The 26,198-nt window shown below is 39.3% G+C and overlaps 1 protein-coding gene across 2 annotated transcripts in view; it reads left to right on the top strand.

Annotated features, from left to right (window-relative positions):
- FGD5 (FYVE, RhoGEF and PH domain containing 5) overlaps positions 1–26,198 on the top strand; it is a 149,832-nt gene that overhangs the window by 99,161 nt on the left and 24,473 nt on the right. For both annotated transcript variants that reach the window (XM_087708942.1, XM_087708941.1), the window contains exons 6-12: positions 3,309–3,460; positions 4,588–4,744; positions 11,172–11,259; positions 17,384–17,434; positions 19,012–19,070; positions 23,874–23,945; positions 24,216–24,284. In XM_087708942.1, coding sequence (XP_087565068.1) covers positions 3,309–3,460; positions 4,588–4,744; positions 11,172–11,259; positions 17,384–17,434; positions 19,012–19,070; positions 23,874–23,945; positions 24,216–24,284 — 648 coding nt within the window. The remainder of the gene's footprint in view (positions 1–3,308; positions 3,461–4,587; positions 4,745–11,171; positions 11,260–17,383; positions 17,435–19,011; positions 19,071–23,873; positions 23,946–24,215; positions 24,285–26,198) is intronic.

The raw sequence follows: 26,198 nt of genomic DNA, 5'->3' as shown, positions 1-26,198 counted from the left end.
CATTCCCTTGGGAACAGCAAGGTAAGACTTCAAGGATTCTGACAGAGGTCTGACCTGTGCTTACTATAGTGCAAAAACTTTTAACCAGTGGTGAAATTCGATTTTTTTTACTATCGGTTCTGTAGGCGTGGCTTGGTGGGCGTGATGTGGCTTGGTGGGCGTGGCTTGTTGGGCATGGCAGAGGAAGGATGTTGCAAAATCTCCATTCCCACCCCATTCTGGGCCCAGCCAGAGATGGTATTTACTGGTTCTCCGAACTAATCAAAATTTCCTCTACCAGTTCTCCAGAACCTGTCAGAACCTGCCAAATTTCACCTCTGCTCTAAAAGTAGGCCCCTCTTAACCCTTCGCTTCAGACTAGCTGGAGATTCTACCCCAAAGATATCCTAAATCCATAGAAAGCTCTATAGCTGCATTTAGAATTTGTATTTACAATCATTACATATCAGGTCTGAAAATACTGTGAAGGGACAAAATAGGAAACAGGGAAATTAAGTGACCTACCAACAGTTGTAGATTTCATATACAATGTACCGGTAAATATAAAAACGAGTAGCAACTACAAACCAGATACTTTTCAAGTTAAACAACCACTTGTGCAAGCAAATAGATCAACATCATGAGTTGCTTGAAAATAGTGAAAAGTGAGGATGAAAGCAACTAGATATGATGTCAAAAAAAAACAAACCCCAACCCTGGAGGAATCCCTCCGGACAAATGATTTTTTTTTCTTCTGCTTATATGTCAGTTCTCAGTTCTGTTCCTATTAATAACTAATATGTGACATGATGTTTCAACAGATTTATCAATTGCAAGAGTTAATGATGTGTCTCCCTACAGCACAGACTGGAAAGGAAGGTCAAATCAGGGTCAATAGCTGTTTTGTTTTGTTTTTGTTTTAATGAAACCAAGAACTTTTGTAATCTCCACATCTGTTGCAGCTGCCATAACTGAGGAACCACTGAGTTTTTTCAAGTTCCATCTATTCACAAAGCATCCCTTTTGAGCCAGCTTTTCAATTAGCAGCTCCCACTCTTCCTCGGAACAAGAGCATGCTTTTCTTTTTCCCTTCTCTTGTGCAATAAAAACTCCAGACATTTCCATACTTCACTAGGACGCAAAGGAAGAGTTGGAAAAATACTAAATGTTTTTTAAGTGATTCCACATGGCACTCCAGAGTATGCGGGAGCTTAAAAATATGTTTCCAGTTCCCCCCAGTGTATAGTTATTCTCATAGACAAAGTAACTTCTAGCTATCTTCCCACAAAGATTAAACTGGCAGCAAACAAGAAATTTTCCCGCCAAGAGCCATAATATGGGCCAGAACAAAGGAACACCCAGCTGCCTGATTCAACTCTACTCCAAGCAGTTCTGCTCCAGGGAAATGAGAGGAATTTCATGAACCCATGGATTCTTCCGTAGACTACTTATCCAGCACAATAGAAACACACAGCTACTTTCTACCCTGCACATACTCCATGATGCTTGATTTTGATAAGGGGTTGTAGAAATCTTGAGGGGTGATGTAAATTAGAGAACTATGCAGAACCTGCTGAATTGACTCAGATTTTATCATTAAAAGCACTTAGCTTGCATTGTCCCTCTTCCTCTTGCTTGCTTGTTCTAATCTACTTTTGGTATGGACCAAAAAGAGCTAATGTTTTCTGGATTATGCAGTTATTCCTTTACACATCACCATTCTCTTTGTTCTTTTAGCCTCTCTCTAATATAAACATACAGTATACACTAAGTTAAAGCACTAAGTAATATGAATGAAAAAAAACAAGGCATGATTATACACTGGGCTTATTTTGTCAGTATGATTGATGTACTGTATTACGGTACGTACTTCTACTGGTTTGATGGGGCACAGAACCTATAGTAGCTGGAACAAAAGATTAAAGTAAGTGGAGATGATTGTATCAAACTGTACTTTCTTCCACTTTCATCTCTTGAAAGAATGTAATTGCACACATTTTGTAATTACAAACCATCTAACTAAGCTGAGGTTGTTATTAATAGTGATCCAGAAGGATAGGATGATATACACTGGAAGAAGAGCAGTGGTGGGTTACGACCGGTATGCCCCGGTACAGGCATACTGGTGCCTGCCGGGAGCACCAGGTACCGTTCTGGTACGGTGCTCCAGAGGGCCCACCCGCCTGTCCGCACTCCTTACTGGCATTTGAAGTTTTTGGGGTCTCCACTCAGATGCACGGAGTGCACGGTGCCTGTGCGATGCTCTGCCGAAAAGCTGGAGCATCGCGGAGGCATCATAGAGCATCGCAGGCGGTAAGTACACACGCGTGCAGTGCACGTGTGCACTGTGCACATTCATGTGGTGGGCGCCCAGCACTGTTGCACCGTACCGGTTGCAACGGGATCCGGAACCCACCACTGAAGAAGAGTATATGCCACCAATACTGACAGGGCAAGGCACTAGAATATATTGATGGGAACAAACCCAAGTCCTTACTAGCCCTAATGATGTCACCTAGTTTGGGTAATGAAATGTCTGCAAAAAAATAGCCAGGCTCAGATAGCAACAAAGACCCCTCAAAATAAGTATTGTTGGAAGTTGTTTCCTTGGGAGGGAGTTTCCTCTCATACTGTTCTTGACATTCTGCCAGGAAGATCTGGAGAGCATCACTCTGGAGGCCCCAGATGAACATTAGCCTAGCAGGAGTCTAACAATCAAGGACCTGAGGCTGACCAAGCCAGGGAACATAAAAGGCCTGATAATTTAAAAGAAAATATGACTCAGATTTTAACTCAACTTGGAAACCAGTTTTGGACTTTTAACTCTAACTTTTCATGAGAGGGGAAGCTATATAAATTTGATTAATAAATAAATAGGCTTGTACTACATCTGATTTTATGTTATCTGTTAACATAAAATCTATATTGCTTGAACAGAAGTGACTAATTCATAATCTCACTTTATGATTTATAATGGCTTGACTATTGATTTGTTAAGATACATTACTTGGATTTTAACAAGATTGGTAGCTTGGTTACTGAAACTAATTAATAACATATTGAAAATTTAAACTAATTTCATGATACTTATAAATCTCCTGTTTATGTAATTTGTGCTTCAGCAACTGATAATGCTTGTGCAATTATAGAAAACTGAAAATTGTCACACATCAAAAGTTTGTTATCTCAATTGCCCTTGACTTGCTAAGTAAAAGTGAGCTAGTAAGACAGATAGTAATGACATTAACTAAAATATACCATATGTCCAAGATATGGACAAAAGTTGTTAATTCTTAAAACAGATAATATTGTAAATATTATGTTTACAGGATTTCCATGAAGCTGTCTTAAAAGTGCTGGAAGATGAGTGTGATAATGATCATGAAGAAACAAAGCTTAAGGAAGGACTGAAGGAAATCCCAGAAATCTACAATTTACACCAAGAAATACTGGGGGAACTGGAAGAAAAAGTGCTTAACTGGTAAATATAATTAGATGGGGCTTTGAATGACACTTAAGGCAGTATCCCTAGCCCAGTGTTTTGAAAGCTTCAGAAAACACTTCCCCTTCAGAAGTTTTAGATAATCAAATTTAAGTGTGATATAGTTTGCTTATTTACGTGCTTTATCCTAAAATATAAATCCTTTTATATATAAGGATATATATAGCAGTTTCTCTGAATGTGGGTAAATTATGTTATGCTGCATGGAAAATTAGGCAGACTTTAACTGCCCATTGATAATCCACCACCAATTCTAATATTATTTTGTCAGTCTTTTATGTTTATCTTTTACTATTATTGTTGTATTTAATGTCTTTATTTGTAATACTGGTCTGTGACCATAATAAAAATTGATTGATATAAAAGGCATACACTATGACACGGTGGTGAAGTGGTTGTTAGAATGCAAAACTGCAGGCTACTTCTGCTGACTGCCAGCTGCCTGAAATTGGCAGTTCGAAGCTCAAGATTGACTCAGCCTTCCATCCTTCCGAGATTGGTAAAATGAGGACCCAGATTGTTGAGGGCAATATGCTGATTTTATAGACAGGGCTATAAAGCACTGTGAAGCGGTATGTAAGTCTAAAGCTGTTGCTATTGCTACAACTAATCCCAATCAAGAAAGTTACTGAAACAACCGTTTCATCTTCAGTAAATCCTAGGTATCTTTATTCTGTCATTCAGCTACTGTTTCATTTTGTTGGAAAGTTCCAACTTAAAGAAATATATAGATCCCGTCTATGCTTATGAGCAAGAATCACGCTAAATCAGAAAAAATAATATACAAGCTTTTTAACTATTTTGCTTGTTAACTTTGTTGCATTTATAAAGAAAAAGATACTACCAGTCATATTTTATGGCTTACCAACTATTTGACCATTCCTTGCTGCATTGCCTAGCAGGTATCAGAACCAACTGGGATTTTATCAAACTAGAGCATTACAAGATATGTGGACTTACTACTGGAACAAAAGTCAATCTTTATGTGTTCAATTTCTGGTTAATATCACTAAAAAGCCCTGATGAAAAAGATTATTTGTGAGTACCTAAATTAAGTATGGAGAATTTTCTATTCCTTTTTTCCCCTTTACTCTCAATGGCTTTAGGGAAGAACATCAGAAAGTGGCTGACATTTTCCTCTCCAGAGAATCAGGATTTAATCACCACACAACTTATATAATGCAGTTTGATAGGAATTTGGCTTTGCTGGATGATGTTCGCCTTAAATCTTCCCAGCTGGATACTGTCATTAAAACGTTTGAGGTAAAGTCTCTTCATTTTTGTATCTCATGTTGATTTATTATGGGAGTTCTACTATTATCTCTCGTTCTTTCCCTCCTCTCTAAAATAGCTAAGAGTTTGGAGCATGGAAGTTGATATTAGCGATAGTTCAATTCAAGAATGACTTTAAGAAGAAAGTACACCAGAAAGAGTACAAACATATCTTCTATGGAGCGTACAGTATATATAATATAAGTGGAGAGAGAGATAGCGAGACAGACCGAGAGAGACAGAGAAAGTCAGAGACACAGAGATAGAAAGAGACACAGAGAGAGGAAATTTTTCCATTCTCACATGCAGTGGCAACCATGGAGAAGGGAATGGCAAGAATTCTAATTCAGTAGTTATTTACTCCCTGGGTTCTCCATCTGTGGTAACTGATATATATATAGTAGATTCTGTGTGTTTCTTGCTCCTTTTATTTCCTTATAATTCCCTCTAAAGTATTTCCTGGGTATATTTGTTCCCATTTTATGCCTTCATCATCTCCAATTTTATTTTGCTATATGCATCCTTCGCTTCTGCTTCTCTTTTTCTTTCATTCCAAAAGTATTAATACAAAAATATTAGTGTATAAAAGCATGCAAAAAGATTTACATCTTTTTTATTTCCATAAGTTACTGAATGTTAAATTATGGATGCTCAGTTTACATCAGAATAATAACCTGAACGTGTGTCTCTCATGTCTAGGTCCAGCTCAAAATGTTTTGCTGGCATATTCATGTAGCCCTTATCTTCTGCACTGGATTGATACTTTACATTTTTTTTAATGCAATTTAGCCTATAATTCTTTCCTTCTCTTTTTCCTGGTTTTTTTCTGAAGCAGATCTTTGCTTAGAACTATAGGCAAGAGTTAGGACCAGTCAGGACCATCCTCAAATAAATTCCAACTGTACACATGAATGACCTCTTACCTGCATATAATCTTCCCCTCACCAGTTGAATGGTTTCACTTGTGAATTAACTCCAATTCTATTTTAGAAAAAAAAATGTACATACTCCAACTTCTCTTTCTGCTTCTTGCTGGATGGCTGGTGTGACTTCTAACAGTGCAAATATATGTTTAATTTTAGTTTGAATATATATCACTTTTTTATTTGTAAAGAGGAGAGGAGAAGTGGCAACGTTTACTTAACAGACAAAAAAGAATATGAGAATAAATTGGCTACTTTCAATTTTGCTTTGGCTGTCCAAGCTGCTTAAAATATGGAATATGTCTCCCTCTGCAGCATATATAAAATACTAGTAATGATAATTTATTAAAACAACCATTTATCAACATTTGTTGAATATATTCATCTGTCTGAAAATTATATGGAATCTTAGATGAAAATGCAGGTATCTAATTTGCAATAATTGTTTTTTGAATTATCTAGAACTATAATGCCTTGTGGGTTGCACTTTCTTGATGCCAGAGAGTGTAGACAAAACTTTTATCATTTTTTTTTCCTGGCTCAAGAAAAAGAAGAGTTATAAGCAAATGTTCACTAAAGCATATGATGTTTTAGCATGCATAAAGCATAGACTTCAGCTGGTATACTACTTACGACAACACCCCAGAAAATCTTGAAAGCAGATATTTTGTGAGGGATAGTAAAAAACCGTGTGTGTGTGTGTGTCTGTGTGTGTGTGTGTGTGTGTGTATGTGGTATACACACACACACACACACATATTCAACTCAACTAAATAGTGATCAGAAGAAGGACATATATGCATGTAGATTGCTTCCTTAATTAATTCCTTAATTAGGGGCACAATGGCTCAGAGGTTAAAGACACTGAGCTTGTCAGCCGAGCACCATGCAACAGGGTGAGCTTCCATTCCTGCCCCAGCCCCTGCCCACCTAGCAGTTCGAAAGCATGCAAAATGCAAGTAGATTTAATAGGTGCCACTTCAGTGTGAAGGTAATATAGTGTTCCAGGCACCTTTGGCATATAGTCATTCTGGCCACATGACCACAAAAAATGTCTGTGGTAAAGGGAATACTGATTCCCTTGGCCAAGAAACAGAGATGAGCACCACGCCCTAGAATCGGACACGGATAGATGGAGAAACCTTTACCTTGCTTCCTTAATGAGAGAGAAAATTGTAACTGTTCCATAATGCCCCTTCATAAGAAAATATTTTTTGCATGTGCATCAGATCCCTACTCTCAATCAGGATATATGAATGATGGATTTAGCAGGCACTGGACCTAGGATTATCAATCCTGTATTGTTTTTGTGAAGGGGTCCCTTGAATTTCTTAAAAACGCATCCTAAGGCACTTCTGATGCTCACATAGTAATAGGCAGAGCAATGCTGTGTTTGCAGTTTATGGGAGTTTCCTTGCTGGTCCAAAAATACTGTCTCAGCAGTACTTCCTCAAATTCCTTTGAAGCTGTAGAATGGGTACATTCCAGAGGTGGGTTCCTACTGGTTTGCACCAGTTCGGTGGAACCGGTAGTGGAAATGGCAACTGAGTCTCTGAACCGGTAGGGACGGCATGCTCGTCACACCACTGAACCAGTTCCCTGTTCACCTCGACATCTTTTTTTGACCTTTTTAAATGTTCTGCACATGCACAGACCTATTTATACGCAGCTGCGCATCCGTGCAGAAACCCACCCCTGGTGCATTCCCATTGGTAGAAACTCCTCTTTTCCTCTACTACCAATTTAATCTTTCTATTTTCTTATAGCTTAAGGTGTCATGGTACTTTGACATCATCTCTCTCCTCCCCAGCTCTCCCAGCATTCCAAAGCACTGTGGTGTGAGATTTCCCCAAATCTCTGTCATCATCACTACTGAATTTATGTATCCAGATATTTTCCCCATGTTCAATCTTATTCCGCACACACCGATGACACCAGTCTGGGATTGTACCCCATCCCTAGTTGCCATAGTTTTGAGAAGCACTCATTAAGCTCTTGTTTGTCCAGTTTTCACTATTTGTGTCCCTGAAAAATATCTCAGTAGTTGTTATCTGATCTGTTCTCCAAAAGAGTTTTGATCTTTTTTTTAAGCTTAGTTTCTTTAGGAGCAGGGGTGGGTTTCAACCGGTTCGCGGCGGTACCCGCAAACTGGTTGGTCGGCGAACCTGGAAGTAAGTAACTTCCGGGAACGGCGAAGGGCCCACCCGCCCGCCCGCGCTCCTTACCGGTCTTTGAAGGCTTCTGTGCTTCCACGCAGGCGCATGGCACATACAGCGCCTACGCGAGTCTCCGCGAGCAGCTGGAGCATCGCGCAGGCGCTAAGACGCATGCGTGAACTGCACGCGTGCATGAGGACACCGCCGGCCCCATTCCAACCGAACCGGTTGGAACGGGATTAGCAACCCACCCCTGTTTAGGAGGAACACATAGATCTGACTGACTTTGCTGATATTATGCAGCAATTCTGAAGATGCTTATGTGTGTAAATATCAGTGGTTTTTATTCTGTGTTCTTTGTCCCCTTCTCTGCAAGGACCCAAGAAGATAAAGATATATTTCATGGGAACATTGTGGCCCCTATTAAATAAGGGACAAGGGTTGTGGCACTAATGTTTTTGTCTTAGCCTTATATGCTGCCCTTCGCTTGGAGTTAATGGAATTTTTATTTGAGCCATAAATTTGAGCTCAGAAGGCTCATGTAATGTGTGTGTGTGAGAGAGAGAGACGGAGATAAAAAAAAGATTTCTCATGATCTTCTCAGGCAGAATGGTATCCCAATATGAATAAATTCAAGGGATTATAGCAAATGAAGAAGAGGGGAGGAAGAAAATCACTTCTAAAGTTGATTATGATCAAAACTGAGAATGAGTTGTTATGAGGGAGTAATGTATTTTCTGATCAAGCTTTGTGGATTGTTTCCCTGGTAAACAAGATGGTGCAGACAGCAGTTTTCATCCAAAAAAACATGGTGGTTATATCTAGAGATTCATCCCCTTGGAGGGGCCTTGTAATTTACCATCATTGCATTGATGATAAGGCTTCCTACCCCTGGGAATGTTAGAGTGTAAATTTAGACTTAGGAGAAGAAAGAGAAGAAAGGGAAAGAAGAGGAAACAGTTGGCTCATCTGACTTTTTGGGGTTCTTGGAACTTGGTTGTTTTCTTGCAGACTTTTCATTACCCAACTAGGTAATATCAGGTTCTGAGGACTTTTAATACATTTCCCCCCCTATTCATTAACCATCTAATTTCTCTTACATAGCTGCCTCCCACACTTCCTGCCCCAGCATTAGGTAAAGGTACATGTTACTCTCGAATATATGTGCTAATCGTTCCCGACTCTAGGGGGTGGTGCTCATCTCCATTCCAAAGCCGAAGAGCCAGCACTGGTCATGTGGCTGGCATGACTAAATGCCAAAGGTGCATGGAACACTGTTACCTTCCCACCAAAGTGGTCCCTATTTTTCTACTAGGCATTTTTACATGCTTTCGAACTGCTAGGTTGGCAGAAGCTGGGACAAGTAACAGGAGCTCACTCCATTATGTGGTGCTAGGGATTCGAACTGCCGAACTGCCAATCTTTCTGATCAACAAGCTCAGCGTCTTAGCCACTGAGCCACCGCGTCCCTTTGCCCCAGCATTAGAAATACACAAAAAAAGAAATAGGGCGAAAGAGAGAGATACTAGTAATTTATTTTTGCTAAATGGAACTGGAGTTCCTTCTAGGTACAGGCATGGTGAAAGCAGAGATACACAGGGGCATTAGGTGACTGAGCCAACAAAACACTGACTGGCCAGAAAGGGCAAGCACTGACTGATTGACAATTGTCTAGACTTGCAAATGCCTTAATGTGGTTTTATTTGACAATGGTCTTGATTTTTTGATGTCTGAATAGATATGCGAATAGTCAATATTTCCAAGATCAATCCTGGGTGAATATTTAATTGGATTGAGAAGGCTAAGAAAATGGAAAGTCTGATTGTTTTGAAGAGACCAGAAAAAATTAGCTAGAAATACAACAATCCAAAACTGGTGCTTGACGTCACTAGAGTGTCCCTGAAAGGGATAACTTATGCCACACCCCTCACCCCTGACTCTGTTTTGTGATAAACTGTTCAGAATTGTGTGAATCAAAAGATGGTGACCCTCATTGTTTGTTCAGCTAAGTCTGTGTGTATTTTTCCATGTTGCTATTTAAATTCAGAGCTTCTGTTTTGGAAGATGAAACAGTTTTCTTTTGCTAATGGGTCTTAAATTGCTGCCAAAAATGATATATTAAAAGGAAAAGAATAATCTGCTTCCTGTTCAGCCTTTACCTCTCTGATCCTTGCTGCATTTATAAAGAATTAGAAACATCTAAGTTTTTTTTTTTAATACTATTTGTGATCTGGTCAAAATAGACGATATTAGAGTTGAGATCAGTGGGTCACACCTTCCCAAATAGCAATGAAGTCACATCCATTCCTCCAATAGTTTTCTGATAAACTAATGAGCATGTGTCAAAACTTCCATAGTGCACTCAAAGGTCATGAATTTAAGTTGAAGAATTCTTGCCTAGTAGACTGAGTGCAACAGTGATGTCTAGTTCTACTGATGTCTAGAAATTTCTTTCTATTAATTTACATTAGGCCTGAGATGTCAATGCAAATCTTGCTTGGGTCAGGATCTGTCTGTCTAGCATCAGTGAATAAGTAGTAATATAAAAACACTATGTGGTTTAGAAAAAGTTCAGAATTCCACTTGGAGCATAATATCTGGATTCAATCACAACATAATTAAGACTATTGACCTTTAATTTCAGGATTATTAACACATTTCTATTGTAAAATATGTTACTTCCTAGTTGTTACAGAAAAGTTGAATATGCCATTATAAGCATGTGAAACTTTGTGAAGATAACTACTATATTCCTGTAAAACAAGGCCAGGCTCGGAGATTACAGCATTTTTCAAAGTATAAAATGCACCGGAGTATAAGACACCCCAAGGTTTTGAAGAGGCCAATTAAAAAAAAGGTTTTTGCACTCTGCAAAGCTCCCCAAAACGGCTCTTTTTTTCAAAAAAAGAGGGCATGAATAGCCCTTAGGCGGCTTGTAGAATGTTCCTAGTGGAGGGGGGACAAAAACGAGCAAAAAATGCCCTGTATTTTGCAAAAATAGGCCCGTTTTTTGTCAAAAAAGGGCATTAGGAAGCTTACAGAATGCTCCTGGGGCCGGGGGGGGGAATGAGCAAAAAATGCCCCATTTTTTGCTCATTTCTGCCCTCCCCAGCCCCCAGGAGCTTTCTGAAAGCTTCCTACAAGCTATGTATGGCCATTTTGGTGAAGGGAGCAGGGTTTCAGGAGGCAAAAAAATGCTGTATTCAGTGTATGACGCACCCAGATTTTCAGCCTCTTTTCTGAGGGAAAAAGGTGTGTCTTATACTCCGAAAAATATGGTATTTCTGGATTGTTGGTGGTCTGACCTTTATACTTTTTCTTCCCTTCTTTTGAGAACAGCAGATTCATGATGGCAGTCCTTTGAATGTGAAACACCAGCTCCTGAAAGTGGTGCAGCGCATATTCCAGTACCATGTGCTACTCACAGGTGAACAAAACAAAAGCATTTCATCTTTATAATTAAGAAACCTTCGTTTCCCCGTTTAGGCTATATCAACTGCAAATTTAGCCATTGCAATTTGTCCTCAATTCACATTTTTTCGATGAAATGTGGTTTGCGAAGAAACCACATTGTCAGGTAGTGCATTTCAGGCATTGACAATTCTGTTACTGTATTTTCTGCAATCAAGTTTAGAGTGATTTACCATAAGTTTGTATCTATTGTGAGCTCGTGTGTTGTTGCAGTTGAAGCTGAAGTATTCATTGACAGGTAGGACATTGTAGCATATCATTGTATGTACTATGCTTAAGTCGGATCGGAGATGAAGTTCTCAGTTGTCTAAGCCCAAAATTTCAAGCCTGGTGTCATAAGGTATTCTATTGTGAGCAGAGGAGTAGAGGACTCTTCTCATGAAATATCTCTGGATTCGTTCAATTCTATTAATGTCTGATATGCAGCGTGGGTTCCAGACAGATGAGCTGTATTCAAGAATTGGTCTAGCAAAAGTTTTGTATGCCCTAGTTTGCAGTTCAATATTACCAGAGAAGAACCGACACAAGATTAGGTTTACAACTCTTAATGCCTTTTTTGGCAATGCTGTTAAATCTGATGATTAAAATGCTGATGATTAGAATGCTGATCTAAAATTGTGAAGACTGTTAGCCAATGTCTACTTGCAGCATTAAACAAGGCGGGATAAGATTCTTATCATTCAATTGGGTTCATATGTATCTCCTGTATTTCATTCTATTTTGAATTTAGTAAAAGCTAACTACAAAGATGAGGCACATTGCTGTACAGTAATCTGTGAGCTTACTATTTTCTGAGCTGAGTCATATATTAAACATGGTAAATAGTATGTGCTGAAACTATGTAGAGATCTTTCAGTCATTTGCTATTCTTGATGGAACTGTATGTCGTATATTCCATTGAAAATCTACCATTAATACCTATCCGCCAATATCTCATTTTTGTTTCTAATACCATGAGGTATCCAAAATAGTTAAAAAGCTTCACTGGCTAAAATTGACTGACCTTGAATTTAATGCCAAGTTATCACTTCTTATGAATCCACTGATTTCATCAATATGCATTATGAAAATTATCAGGAATGGCCCATTCCAGGAGTTGATAACTAGATTTTAGGTTTGTAAAACAATCACTATAACAACACTCATAAATCTGAAGAGACTAAAATTAAATGAACTGCAACAAGAACCTCCTACTGTGAGAGTTTGGTAATTCATAGAATACTTGGCAGGTGGGATAATCATTTGAGCTTTCCATTTAAAATTTCCTGGAACATCTTGGATTTTTCTGCATGAGAATAGTTTTTCTGAAAAAATAACCATAGCTCAGTGGCAGAGCACTTTGTCTGAGTGCAGAAGACGCCCAAGTTCCATTTTAACTGTTTTCTGCACTTTAAAAAAATGTGCCCATGGTGCTAGGAAATATTTCTGTCTGGGACATTGTACAGCTTTCGAAAGCTTTTAACTGGAGAAAAGCAAATGGTTCTTTCTGAGCTTTTCAGTTTGGGGAAGGCATTGGGACATAACTCAAGAGGAAAAATGTGAGGGAAAAGGAAAATCAGAAAACCTAAGTGCCGGTGTTTAAAGTTCCTGCAGCTGATTTAGTGACAAATTGCTGGGACAGTGGTAAGCCCCCTTCAATCAAATGGTTACCAGATGATAGCTGGTGGGAGGGGGAGGAATCCTGAAAGTCCCATGGGAGCCATATTTGTCTGCTCTTGGAGACCCTGAAGAATAACAGAATAACAGAGTTGGAAGACTTTGGAGGTCTTCTATTGAAGCAGGAGAATCTATACCCGTGATGGCGAACCTTTGGCATGCGTGCCAGAGGTGGAACGCAGAGCCCTCTCTATGGGCACGCACACCATTGCCAGCTGTTCTTCTGGGTTCTGTCGTGTGCATGCACACCAGCCAGTTGGTTGATGCCCATGCACACTGGCCAGCTGCTCTCTTCTGGATTCCAGCAAGTGCATACACGCTTGCCAGCTGGTCTTTGCACATTCGCGCACTGGATCCCAAAAGAGAGCAGCTGTCCTACCTGCATGCACGCAACGGAACCCATAAGAGCAGCTGGCCCCTGCACAAATGCATACCGGCCAGCTGCTGTCTTCTAGGTTCCGTCGCTCCAGCACACGCACTCCAGTTTTGGCACTCAGTGCCAAAAAGGTTAACCATTACTGACCTATACCATTCCAACTGGTTGTCTAGCCTCTTCTTAAAAACAGAGGTGGGTTGTTGCCGGTTCAGCCTGGCTCAGCAGAACCAGCAGAGACCCAGATCTGTCACGCCCCCGAACCTGTTCCCTCACTGCTGCTGATGTTGTTGCCATGCACAGCTGCGTGTGCACAGTTCACTGTAAATTGTTCTGCACATGCACACAGAACAATTTACATTGAACAGCGCAAGCAAGCGGGTTGCACGTGGGTTGCGATCCGGTAGTAATGCCAGCAGCAACCCACCCCTGCTTAAAAACCTACAAATTCTGGACGCAAGCCGTTCCATTGGTTAATTACAAAATTTCCACCTACCCCTCCTCCAATATTTGGCTATGGAAACTTTAAGGAATCATCTTCACTATCTTCCATTTTAGGAAAGAGATTGTTTCTATTGTTCGTCTCTCTTCTTCACATAAAGTGTTTTAAGTTCCTAGAGATAATATATAAAAAAACATATGAAAAGAACTGGGTTTATTTAGATGAAAATGTTACCTCTTCATACATATGGAACTTCATATCTATGGAATTATGCAATCATAATTTGTGCTTCATATTTTATGTATGAAGAGGGACTAGAAAATACATAATTTTTGATAAATGGATGCTGGGGAAAATTAGCAGGAGTAACTGTGACTCTTAGGTGTTGTTAGTGGACTTCCTAGGAATCAAAATTATTACAAAAGATGATTTCCTCCTGCTTTGGGGGAAAATACCCATTGATTTCAATTTTGTCTGTGTTGATTCTGAATGGCTGATCCCCATACACTTTTATTTGTCTCCGATGAGTCAAATAGTAAGAAACAGAAGTGGATATAGTCTTTAGTGTTCAATAATAGCCCACTATTGTTGTGGAATATAGTATCTAAATATTTGTCTGACATTGTACAGTATAGGGTTTTCTGCCTGAATAGGAGATTGGACTAGATGGCCTCCAAGGTCCCTTCCAACTCTATTATTCTGTTATAGTGAGTCCTGTAAATACATTAAGTAGTATCTTTAAGTTTGAAGTTATTTGGTCTTGCTCTTTTCAGACAAGCTTCTTAAATTACATCTGGTTTTTACGTTATTTTCTGGGTTCAACTCTTTTTCCCCTCTAATACAGAGACAACAGGCATTCTCTTTTTCTCATTAAAAGGCTGCCTCATCACATGCCAGCTTTGTATCATTCCCCATGCTGCTGCTTTCATTTGTATTACTAAATTAGAATAATAAAATCTACTGCAGCATAGCCAAAGCACTACAGCTGCAGGATTTCTAACTTCCTATGCACATTTGGGAGAAATTATTGTAAACCACAATGATTCATCAGCTGGGGTAAGCAATGCCTCAAATCACAAGAGACGGCTTAGTGTATAACTTACACAGATATTGTAAATTGGTTATTGCCGCAACTCTTCCCTGAGTGACTTAGTAACTTATCACTTTTATATTGACTATGTAAGTTGCAGCTCATACCAGTTACTTCAGGGTATCTATATGTGGTTTCAACACTAAGTATGATCTTCCTGATTAAACACAATTATACTTTCCTACTAGTTGATAACCCGACGTTGCCCGGGTATTTATTTATAGGGGGAAAATGCCTGGACCAACATTTCTAATGTTGGATTTCCCCCCTTACCAGAGGGAGCCCTCTTGTGGAGTACTGTGAAGCCGTTACCATGGCAACTCCAAACTGACCACATATCCACTAACTCTGAATGGTTGGATGAAGAAGCCTAGAATTTAAAGTTTAAGGGTCGTCTATATCTGGGGATTGACCATTCTTGGTCTTGGATGGTTTTGCACTGTCCCAGATGGATCCAGTGCATAATCTGGAGGTTCTTCCGGGCTCACTGATTAAGAAGCAGGAGGCAGTTGTAGCTAGGAGGGCTTTTGCCCAACTATATGCACCAGTTATGCTCTTTCTAAATAGAGAAGCCTTTCTTTGAGTCTCTCACACTTGGTCATCTCCATGGGTTAATGCAATGTGCTGTACATGGAACTATCCTTGAAGAATAAATATCTAGAACCTGCAGCTGGTGCAGAAAACAGTGGCATGAACAGTTTTGGGCACCCCTAGAGTTGCCCATGTGACATCTCTGCTATATGAGTTGCACTGGGTGCCAATTTGCTTCTGGGTCCAATTCAAGACGTTAGACCTTCAAAGCCCTTCATGAGACCAGGTACTTGAGGAACCAATTACATCAACCTGTCCCACCAATCAGGCAGGGAGGGTAGGTTATGGACCCCATCAATCAAAGAATTTCAACTGGCAGGATCTAGAAAGAGAACCTTATCTGCCATTGCCCCTGTCCTATGGAGCATTTTGCCCCAAGAGGTGAAGCCCCCACTCTGCTGGACTTCTGGAAGAGGGTCAAGATCTGGCTCTGCCAACTGCCTAGGGGGTCCAAGAATGATTTCTGAGTCTGAGAGTGCTTTGTGACTTGAGGGCACTCAAGTCTGCCTTTTTAAATTTTTAATGTGTTTTTACTCCTATTTTTAACTTTGTATTTATCTGTGTCCCTTTCATATGAGTGTATGGCTTCTGTTTCACTCAAGTGAAATGGGCGGTATATCAATTAAATCAGATGATAGATAGATGATTGATAGATGATGGTGATTGATAAATGATAGATAGATGGATGGATAGTTAGATGATGGATAGATAGATAGATAGATAGATAGATAGATAGATAGATAGATAGATAGATAGATAGATAGATAGATAGTAATTGATAAATAATAGATAGATGGATGGATAGTTAGATGAGTAGGTGGGTGGGTGGGTGGGTGGGTGGGTGGGTGGGTGGGTGGGTAGGTAGGTAGGTAGGTAGGTAGGTAGATAGATAGATAGATAGATAGATAGATAGATAGATAGATAGATAGATAGATAGATAGATGATAGATAGATAGATAGATAGATAGATAGATAGATAGATAGATAGATAGATAGATAGATAGATAGATAGTAATTAATAAATGATGGGTGGATAGATGATTAGATAGATAGATGGATATATGCATGCATGGATGCATGCATACATGAATGGACAGACAGGCAGACAGACTGTATCAGAGATACAGTATACAGCAGCTGTGTTTTGTTTGCATTGCAGTGGTCAGGCAACCTTTATGTTCAAGGCTTTATTCTTGTTTGCCATACCATGTCTATCTGGCATGTCCAAGAGCTTCCTGCCAACAAAATCCAAGTGCTGAATAAAGACTTAAATGTCTGGGCAGCTCTGATTTATTGCCAAGTCCTGATGTGAAGCAGTACAATAATAGGTCCAACTTTGAGTTTGGCTGAACCGCAATATAATTAAAGCCGAAAACAGTGTGAAAAAGCATTCCAGTGTCGCAGGCTCTGTGGAAGTGCGCAATTAAACTTTGTTACACTTTTTAAAATCAAACAATGAAAACGATGCGGGAAAACTATGAAGGAAAGTTATGTGGAACTATGTTATTGTTGCAGTTATAAAATTGTCCATCCTTTCAGGTCGTTCGTGTATGCTTTTGGCTGGTTTCTGAGACAAAGTTGGCAGACATATTATGGGGTAGTTAGTGAGGAATCTGTGGGCCATGCCAAGCAGAACAATGATAGTAAAGGAGTTAATGGAAGTGGGGGAGGGGAGATCCAGAAGTTATACTGTATTTTCCCTCTTGTATTGGGGAACAGTTTAGGAAATGGGAAGGAAGAAGGCTGAGTTTGACTTTTCTGGAGAGAGGTCCCATTTCATGGAGGAGAAGGTCTACAGCATCCTATGACCCTGGACCATGAATCCTGAGACGCTGATCTTAACTCTGCTATTTAAATAATTGTAGATAGATTAATTAGCAGGTCAAAAGCAATTTGAGATTTCTAACACATTTTTAATCTCCCCCCAGATTACTTGAATAACCTCTGCCCTGATTCTGCTGAATATGAAGATACACAAGGTAATTTTACACAACCACATTTTATCCAGGGCTGGGAATGATAAAACTTATGTTGCTTTGAGTTGGCGCCATCCACTCATTTTGAATTGTTAATGAAATCAGAATTTGTTAGATTAGATACACTTCATTCTAGAATGGCTGTCTAGAATGAACAATACAGTATGTCTAATGCAGTGGTGGGATTCAAACATTTTTTACTACTGGTTCTGTGGGCATGGCTTGGTGGGCATGACTTGGTGGGCCTGGCAGTGGAAGGATACTGTAAAATCTCCATTCCCACCCAACTCCAGGGGAAGATTACTGTACAATCTCAATTTCCTCCCCTCTCCAGGGAAAGATTACTGCAAAATCTCCATTCCCTCCTCACTCCAGGGGAAGGTTACTGCAAAATCCCCGATGCTGATCCATACCGATCAGCTGGGATTCGGAGGCAGAGAATATATTGGGGTGGGGCCAGTCAGAGGTGATATTTACCAGTTCTCCAAATTACTCAAAATTTCTGCTACCAGTTCTCCAGAACTGGTCAGAATCTGCTGAATACCACTTCTGGTCTAATGGTTATTTAATAAAAATTCTGCTGAGTCCTACTTTCCTGGTAACTGAGGATATGACTTTGAATTTTAAATGGCTTTATTGAATTTTTAATTTTTATCTTCATGATTAAGAACCTAGGAGAATACATTTCTTGGATGTGTGATAAGGACTTTGTTTGAAAACTCCACACACTTCAAGGGCTTTTAACATGTATTCTGATTCAATAGCAGTAGACTTATATACCGCTTCATAGGCCTTTCAGGCCTCTCTAAGCGGTTTACAGAGAGTCAGCATATTGCCCCCAACAATCTGGGTCCTCATTTTACCCACCTCGGAAGGATGGAAGGCTGAGTCAACCCTGAGCCGGTGAGATTTGAACCGCTGACCTGCTGATCTAGCAGTAGCCTGCAGTGCTGCATTTAACCACTGCGCCACCTTGGCTCTTAAATTCAAACCTAACTTTATAAACTATATTGACAAAAAAGAAAAGCTTGAATTAGACTTTCAAGCATTCATAGCAGGAAACTTAAATGTCAGAGTTAAAAGAGAAACTTTTGTTTTATGACTCATGAGATTGTAGAATTAGAAAAAAGCTTCTGTTTTAACATTATATTATTTCTGGCATATGGAAAGGGAGAAGCTACATTAGAAACTTTTAGTACCTTAATTGCAGGCAGTTTATATTTGGAGTAATATGATATGTGGAATGAATGTGGAAAGATCATCCTGTTATTTCTAATATCAGCCCTTTCTAATAATTCTTTTTATTTTGTAACAGCAAAGACAGAATTAATTACTTTAGGTTGTAGAATGAGATAATAAATTATTAAAAAATCAACTCTTATGCTTAAACTATGATGGTTTCTACATAATATAAGCAATATATTTATGCTAAAAAAAACTTTGCTCTCCTGAGGAAAGATATTATTCTGAAAGAATGCTGAATGCCCTTTACATAGAAGGCTGCAGTAAAAAAATAATAATAATATATTATTTTATTTTATAAGCTTCATAAATTCATATGTTATTCCATTGCATTTCAGCGGCCTTGCTCATCATATCAGAACTTACAGATAGAGCCAATGATAGCATACAACAAGGGGTGAGTGCTGTCCTGACTTCAGAAATCGTAAATCAACGCTATCTTGATTATTTATTGTTAAAAATGAAAAAAACTCACAAGAGGCTTAAAATAATGGTACAGTACATTCAACTTTGACAATATATGTGAGTTTTGATGTTTTAACTTTTACATTATATTCACACATTAAAGTATGTCCAGCAAGGTCTGTCCGTAGAAATGAAAATGATTGGTTATTGATTTTTTAGAACAATGTAATGGGAGGGCACAACAGCAGGGGAATTGTCCAATGGGAGAATGCAGTAGCTAACAATACTGAAGCAGCTTAAGATTGCAGTGTAGAGTGACATGTGAATTATTCGAGAACACCAACGGACAGATAATAACTCTGCCTACCTCTGGTAGGTTTCAATTTTAGCATGTTTTTCCTCATCAAGGCTTCCTGACCTCAGGACAGGTCAACAGTTTCATCAATACTACTCATGGCAGAGATGTAAAGCTGAGTATTATTGGCATACTGATGTCATTGAACCCAGAACCAATGCATGACCTCTCCCAATGGTTTCATGTCAATGTTAAACAGAGAGAACAAGGACAAATCCCCATAGCATCCCAGTATCTCATCTCATATCACCATCGAGTTGAACTATCCACTGAGGGAGAAGTGAAACCACTGCAAAATAATGCCTCTAATCCACAAAGCCAATCCAGATAACTACCATGGAAGATATCAAAAGTTATTGAGAGGCTTATTAGAATCAAGACAAGCACAATGGCTTCATCCAGAACCTGACAAAAGTCATCTATTAATGTGTCTCCATCTCATGTCCAGGTCTGAATTCTGACTAAAAGGGGTACAGCTAATATGCTTCATCTAGGGTGCTGTGTACCTGATTCTTCACCACTGTAGGAACAACCTTGTTTACCCTCCCTCATTGATTTCTGATAGCAGTTCCTGCCATTTTGAGGTGGAGTATACAAAAATTGGCCATGAAATAGGCATATCATTTTAAAGCCACCATCACAACAGAGAAGGCTCAGTTACAGTCGTGATAAGAGCTGAAGGACCAGGTTAGGGAGAGATAGTCATGGAGAAAAATCTATTTATATGGTTGACAACAATTTGATGGCAGCCAATCAGCATCATCAATCAATCCCATCTCTATTGTATCCCTCAGATCCTCCCCTCCTGTTGACTGAGTCCCTTCCCAATTTCTAAAAATGGCTGCTGTCGAGCAACTGCTACATCTACAGCAATCTAAATAAAGATTATTGGGCAATAGCAATAGTACTTAGACTTATATACCATCTCAGTTTACAGAGTCAGCATATTGCCCTCAACAATCTGGGTCTTCATTTTACTGCAATCACTCTTTATGGGTCTGGAATATAACAGTTTTCGTTTGTATGAGTATAGGAAGTGGAAGAATTCTTACATACAATCTAAGAATAAAAGCAGCCCTTCTCTCTCCCTCTCTCTCTCTCTCTCTCCCTCCCTCCCTCCCTCCCTCCCTCCCTAGCTCTCTCTCTTTTCCACAAATGACCCATTACAGAAGCATGGAGGGGATCCCTTTTGATTAGCAATACTAGCAGGAGCCGTCTGAACATGCACATAGACTTACAGCCCCATGCAAACCATCTGGGTGATTAAAATGTTCCAAAGGCATCACAAACAACAGAGACCTGAGGATTGAGATGTTAGGAGAGTGAATGGAAGCCGTGAATATAATGACTGTAATTCGTTAAAATCTCATCCTTTTTGTATCCACGTGCCGTCCAATCCCATCTCTTTAGTAGCAACAGAGGTCTCATTAGTTTCATTTTAGATAGCAAGATTTTACAGCTCGTCTGTGCTCATTCATTGTGTCCAAACTTTTCAACACTGGTACATAGTTAATAGAGTGAGAGTCTGGCAAATGAGCATTCTGATCTCTGAAAAGGAGGCCACATTTTATGGTGTATTTAATGTGTTACTATTACCTGTTAGGACCACAGCTGAACAACTGTTACTAATAGACGAAAAATACAGCTGATCCTATTAGTGATACAGCTAACAGTTTTTTACCCATCTTGGCCTGACTTGAAAGTTTACGAGCAGACATGGGTGGGGCAACAACACAGAATCCTAAAGTGAAATGTGGACTGGGAAGATAAATAAAAACATCAGAAAAATATTCTAGAAAATTAAAAGTTAAGTTCAAGTCAAGGTAGAGGGCTTCCGCCTCAGCAGATGGCAGTGCCTGAGTAGCTTTGGAAACTAAGTAAACTCAAATCCTGGTTAATGCTGGGTAACTCCCAGGACTATAGGCGAAAGAAGATCGTTTTTTTTTTAAAAAGTGCAGAGGGAAGCAATTGCTTACTGTTGCCAAGAAAATTACATGAATGTGAATCACTAGAAATCCAACACAGCTGGAAGTTATTTCTGTTCCAAGCAGCCAAAAACATCTGACTGTATGAAAAAAGAAGTGAATGTAGACTGTTACACATAAAATTTCTCACTTAAAATTCAATTTATAGCAGTATAATCTGTTGAACATCTTGACCATGTGCACAGTCCCCTCTACCCCAATTAAAGGGCCAAAGCAAGAAAAAGACATCCATGAAATTCACACTTGCATGAATGACATTATTAAAAAAAAAAAGTTTCATTAGGGTTACCGTATCTGCTGCAGAAAATCAGAGTGCCACTAGGTGGCAGCAGAGAAATAGATCTTTGCTGCTCTATAGTTGTTTCCTGAATTTTTGCAGCCCAAATATCACCTAATGGTCTTGGAATAGTGCATCTAGAAAGAATGTGATTTCTACAGATAAGTTCACATGCAATTACTTGGAGAAGGGGAAAGGATTGATAGACCCTTCAAGCCAATGTTGGACAAATTCAGGATGGGGATGCTAAGGAAGGAGGTAAAAGAGTTTTGCCACAAATTCCTCTGAGAGATCATCTCAAAAACAATTCTGTGCAAAGGTGGACAGGGTGGCAAGTAGCATGTTTCAGTATGCTTGCCCTTTAAAAAGCGCCAGTGTGCACCAATCTCATGAGAAAGGGGCTGCTTCTTCCTTCTTTGACATCTCCATGAACATCTATGATCAAAGGATCATTCCAGGAAGTGTTGGAGAAAGAAAGATGCTTTTCTGAAGTAACCCATCTTAGACCTTTTGGAGCATATGTAGCAGGCAGAGCTCTTTCCAAAGATAAGTAAAGCTGTAGAACACCAATCCTCAAACTACGGCCCATGGGCCGGATACGACCCACCCATGCAAAGTATCCAGCCCACGGAGTGATGGGATTCAGTCCCACCCATCACCTCACCCATCACCACTGGCCTTATCTTCCAGCGAGCATCCACTCCAGCTGCACTTCTAGTTAGTTATTTCACTGGTTGAGCTGCCGAAGGTAAGGTCGAAGGGTTCTGGGGAGGACCAGCTGACTGAGGGGTGATCTCGCCAATGCAGCCACGTGATCCAGGGCTGATGGATGAGTAGGGGAGGGGCTGCTGCTGGCTTGAAAAGCAGTTCTGCTGCCAGCTTGTAAAGTAGTGCTTTAAAAGTTTTTAAAAACAGCCTTTCAGGATGTTTTTCACAGGCATAGGAGCGAGTAGAGGAGGAGCAAGGACAGCAAGGACAAAGGCAAAATGGACTGCTAAATTGGCCATGCCCACCCAGTCACATGACCATCTAGCCATGCCCACCCAGTTACATGATCACCTAGCTATGGCTACCCAGCCGGTCCAGCTCCCCAACAGACTGAGGGACTGTGAATCGGCCCCCTATTTAAAAAGTGTGAGGACTCCTATAGAAGAACCCTCAAACACCCTGAATATTTTTTAAAAGTTCTTGCAATTGCCATTCATCCTGGCAAAAGTTTATATTGATTTTTTTTCACTACCAGATTTTTTAAAAAACTGTACAAGAAGTGGAGTTAATAACCATGTAGCTGAGTATACAAAGTATATGTTACTGTCTCAATTTCGATGCTTTTTTGAAAGCTAAACAAGGCGGCTATGCTCAGAAAATGCCTGGTATCACAGTGTTGATAAGTAGTGCTAGGTATTCTCATTAAAGGCAGGTGTCTAGGTGTGTTGATCTAATTGCACAAAAAACAAACATCCTATACTGGTCTTGTGGGTACACCAGTAGCCTAGTTGTAAAAAAAAAACAAAAACCAGCAATGCAACCCTTTTCATAGTGTGAAAAGAAGGAAACATCTGCTAGAGGCAGATCAAGCTGCTTTAGAGGTACATTAGCAAGGGATAGTGAAACAGTTGGCAATTCTGTTGTGGAAGATTGGACACCACCAACAGAGTGTATACCTGAATTCTTGTCAATGAATATGAAAGTTCTGAATAGTGGAGAAGTTGTAAATTAATTAAACTAGTGTTGTGGTTCTGAATCCTCACAATTAGCTACAAGTTATAATTTATGTTAGAACTCTCTTGCTTCTCATCTCAGTTGGATAACTATAATTTCAGTGCAGAAACCTTTGCACATAGCATATTGCTTCATTACACAGTGTATATGATAGTAGACAACAACTCTGTCAGCACCAATAACTGATGATGTCTTCCTATTGCTTCTCAATCTCAGAAGTTCACAAATGTTTATCATTTGTGGATGCAGTTGCATATGTACAAAGACCCGTATTTACTGTATTCTTACACTAATCTTTTTGTCTATAATTTTCTTTGTTTATTAACCACATTATACAGAGACGGATGATGCTATATTTCAGTTGCTTTCCTTCATTTAAACAGAAGCATATCATGTGCATTGAATGTAGTTATTTTTTTTATTAAACTACATTATTTGCTTCATTTTTATCCACAGGAAAATTTGCAGAAATTGGTACATATAGAGCACAGCGTCAAGGGGCAGAGCAACCTTCTACAACCAGGAAGAGTAAGTTCTCTTTTTGATTAACAGTGTTATGTAAAAATTTGAGGTTCAGTCCAATAAATGTTGAGATCAGTAGATCTGATATCCTTGATTATTTGCCAATATTCACCATAGTATGACACTGCAAACTTTAGGGTTTCATTAAGCCATTTCTCTTTAATTTAAAAGGCAGTTAATGAGTGCCAAGAGTTGCATCTGTATTTCGATTCACATGTTGAACTACTGAATGTAAACCAAAAAAAGATGTATTTGTGCCTCTGTTTTCTTTCTCAGAAATTTCTGAAAGAAGGGACATTAATGAAAGTGTCTGGGAAAAATAGGCATCCTCGACATTTATTCTTGGTAAGATTTTGTTTTTACTCTCTATTAATATGTAGTCAGATGTACATGAATGAATCTTTGCAAATAAGCTGGCAATCAGCAATGTATTGCCTAAGGAATAAAGGACACTGGACACAGTGGGACTTTCTCATAAATAAACAGAATTCCAATTTAATGTTGCAGCAATATAAATGCTAGTTTGGACATCATTCCCCCAAACTTTTATAAATATTTGTTTATTTACTTAATAAGTTTATAGGCTGATTATCTCATAAACGAGGATGGGGTGGTGGCTCAGTGGCTAAGTGGCTGGGCTTGTAGGCTGGAAAGCAGGGAGCCCAGGTTCGACTCCTGAGCGCCATGCCATTGGGAGAGCTCTTGTTCCTTGCCCTGCCAACCTAGCAGTTCAAAAGCATGCAAATGCAAGTAAATAAATAGTTACCATTTCTGCAGGAAAGTATGGGCACTCCATGACATCACACTGGTCACATGACTGTGGAAATGTCTACACACAGCGCTGGCTCAATGGCCTTGAAACAGAGATGAGCACTGGCCCCTACAGTTGGCAACAACTAGCAGGATAAAATCTGCAGGGACTCCTCTACATTTTACATTGTACCAATCACATATATATGACTGGGTGAAGAACAATTAAAAGATGGTAAAAACAATACAAATATGGAGATTTCTTTTACAAAAACAGCAAAAATAAAAATAACAGCCAAGAGTACTCATAAACACTCAAATTAACCATGAAACATGTTGTCCCATTCTACCGGGGCCTCAGACTCGATAACAAAGCATGTTTTTCATTCTTATAAAAAGCCAGCAGAGTCAAGGCAAGTCTAATTTCTGGGGAGCAGGTAGGGATATATTCCAGAGAGATGATATTTTTGCCTATATGACCAAAGCAGACTTAAACTATACTTTAATTTTGCAGCCTAAAATTGTATTTACCTTGCTGACTCATATCACATTGCTGACTCATATTCAACTAGTAACCTCAGTTACAATTCCATATGTGTTATTATGAGTCATGTATTCCCTATCCTACCATATTTTTCAGAGTATAAGACTCACCAGAGTATAAATTGCACCAGGATTTTGAAGAGGTAAATTTTAAAAAAAGTTTTTGCACTCTGCAGATCTCCCAAACCCTCTGCCTGTGTCATTTTAGGTGAAAAACGGGGCATGCAGAGAGTTTGAGAGGCCTGTAATATGCTCTTGGGGGCTGGGGAGCCAAAAATGAGCATTTTTCATGAAAACAGGCCCATTTTTGCCAAAAAAAAATATGCTGTATTCAGTGTATAAGATACACCCAGATTTTCACTCTCTTTTTGGGGGGGGGGGAAGTGCAACTTATACTCTGAAAAATATGGTATATCCAATATTTTGATTTCCTTCTCCAAAATGGGGAAAATTGTATTTGTATTTACAGATGGTCTTAGCTTAACCATGGTAATTGGGATCAAAATTTCCATCATTAAGTAATGCAGTTGTAAAGCATGATGTCACGTGATTACATTGTTTAGCAATAGTAGTTCCAGCAGTTCTCAGTTACTGTCATTAAGCAAGGATCAAATGGGTCTGTGACTTCATGTGACCGTGACTTCAGTTTTCCTGCCGGCTTCCCCATTTGCTCATAGGAAGCTGCCCAGGGAAGGATGGAACTCATGATCACATCATCATGGCACACTGCAACAGTTGGAAATTCAATGAGTGTTCTTAAGTTTAACAGTTACTGAACATGTGGTCATTAACTGAGGTCTACCTGTATTACATTTACTTTCTTATTTGAAACCCAGTTTTAGTCTATCAGGATAGTTTTGAATGTTATTTTTGAATTCTAGTTCATAAGTAGATTGTTAGCTACCTACTTAATTTTGTGTTGTCTGAAAATTTGATTCCTTAAAAGATTTAAAAGATTAAGAGCAA

The sequence above is a fragment of the Thamnophis sirtalis genome, unplaced genomic scaffold, assembly GCF_051295495.1.
Source record: "Thamnophis sirtalis isolate CommonGarterSnake01/CBP01778 unplaced genomic scaffold, rThaSir2_p1.2 scaffold_3, whole genome shotgun sequence".
Lineage (NCBI taxonomy): Eukaryota > Metazoa > Chordata > Lepidosauria > Squamata > Natricidae > Thamnophis > Thamnophis sirtalis.
This window is presented reverse-complemented; position numbering and strand designations above follow the sequence as displayed.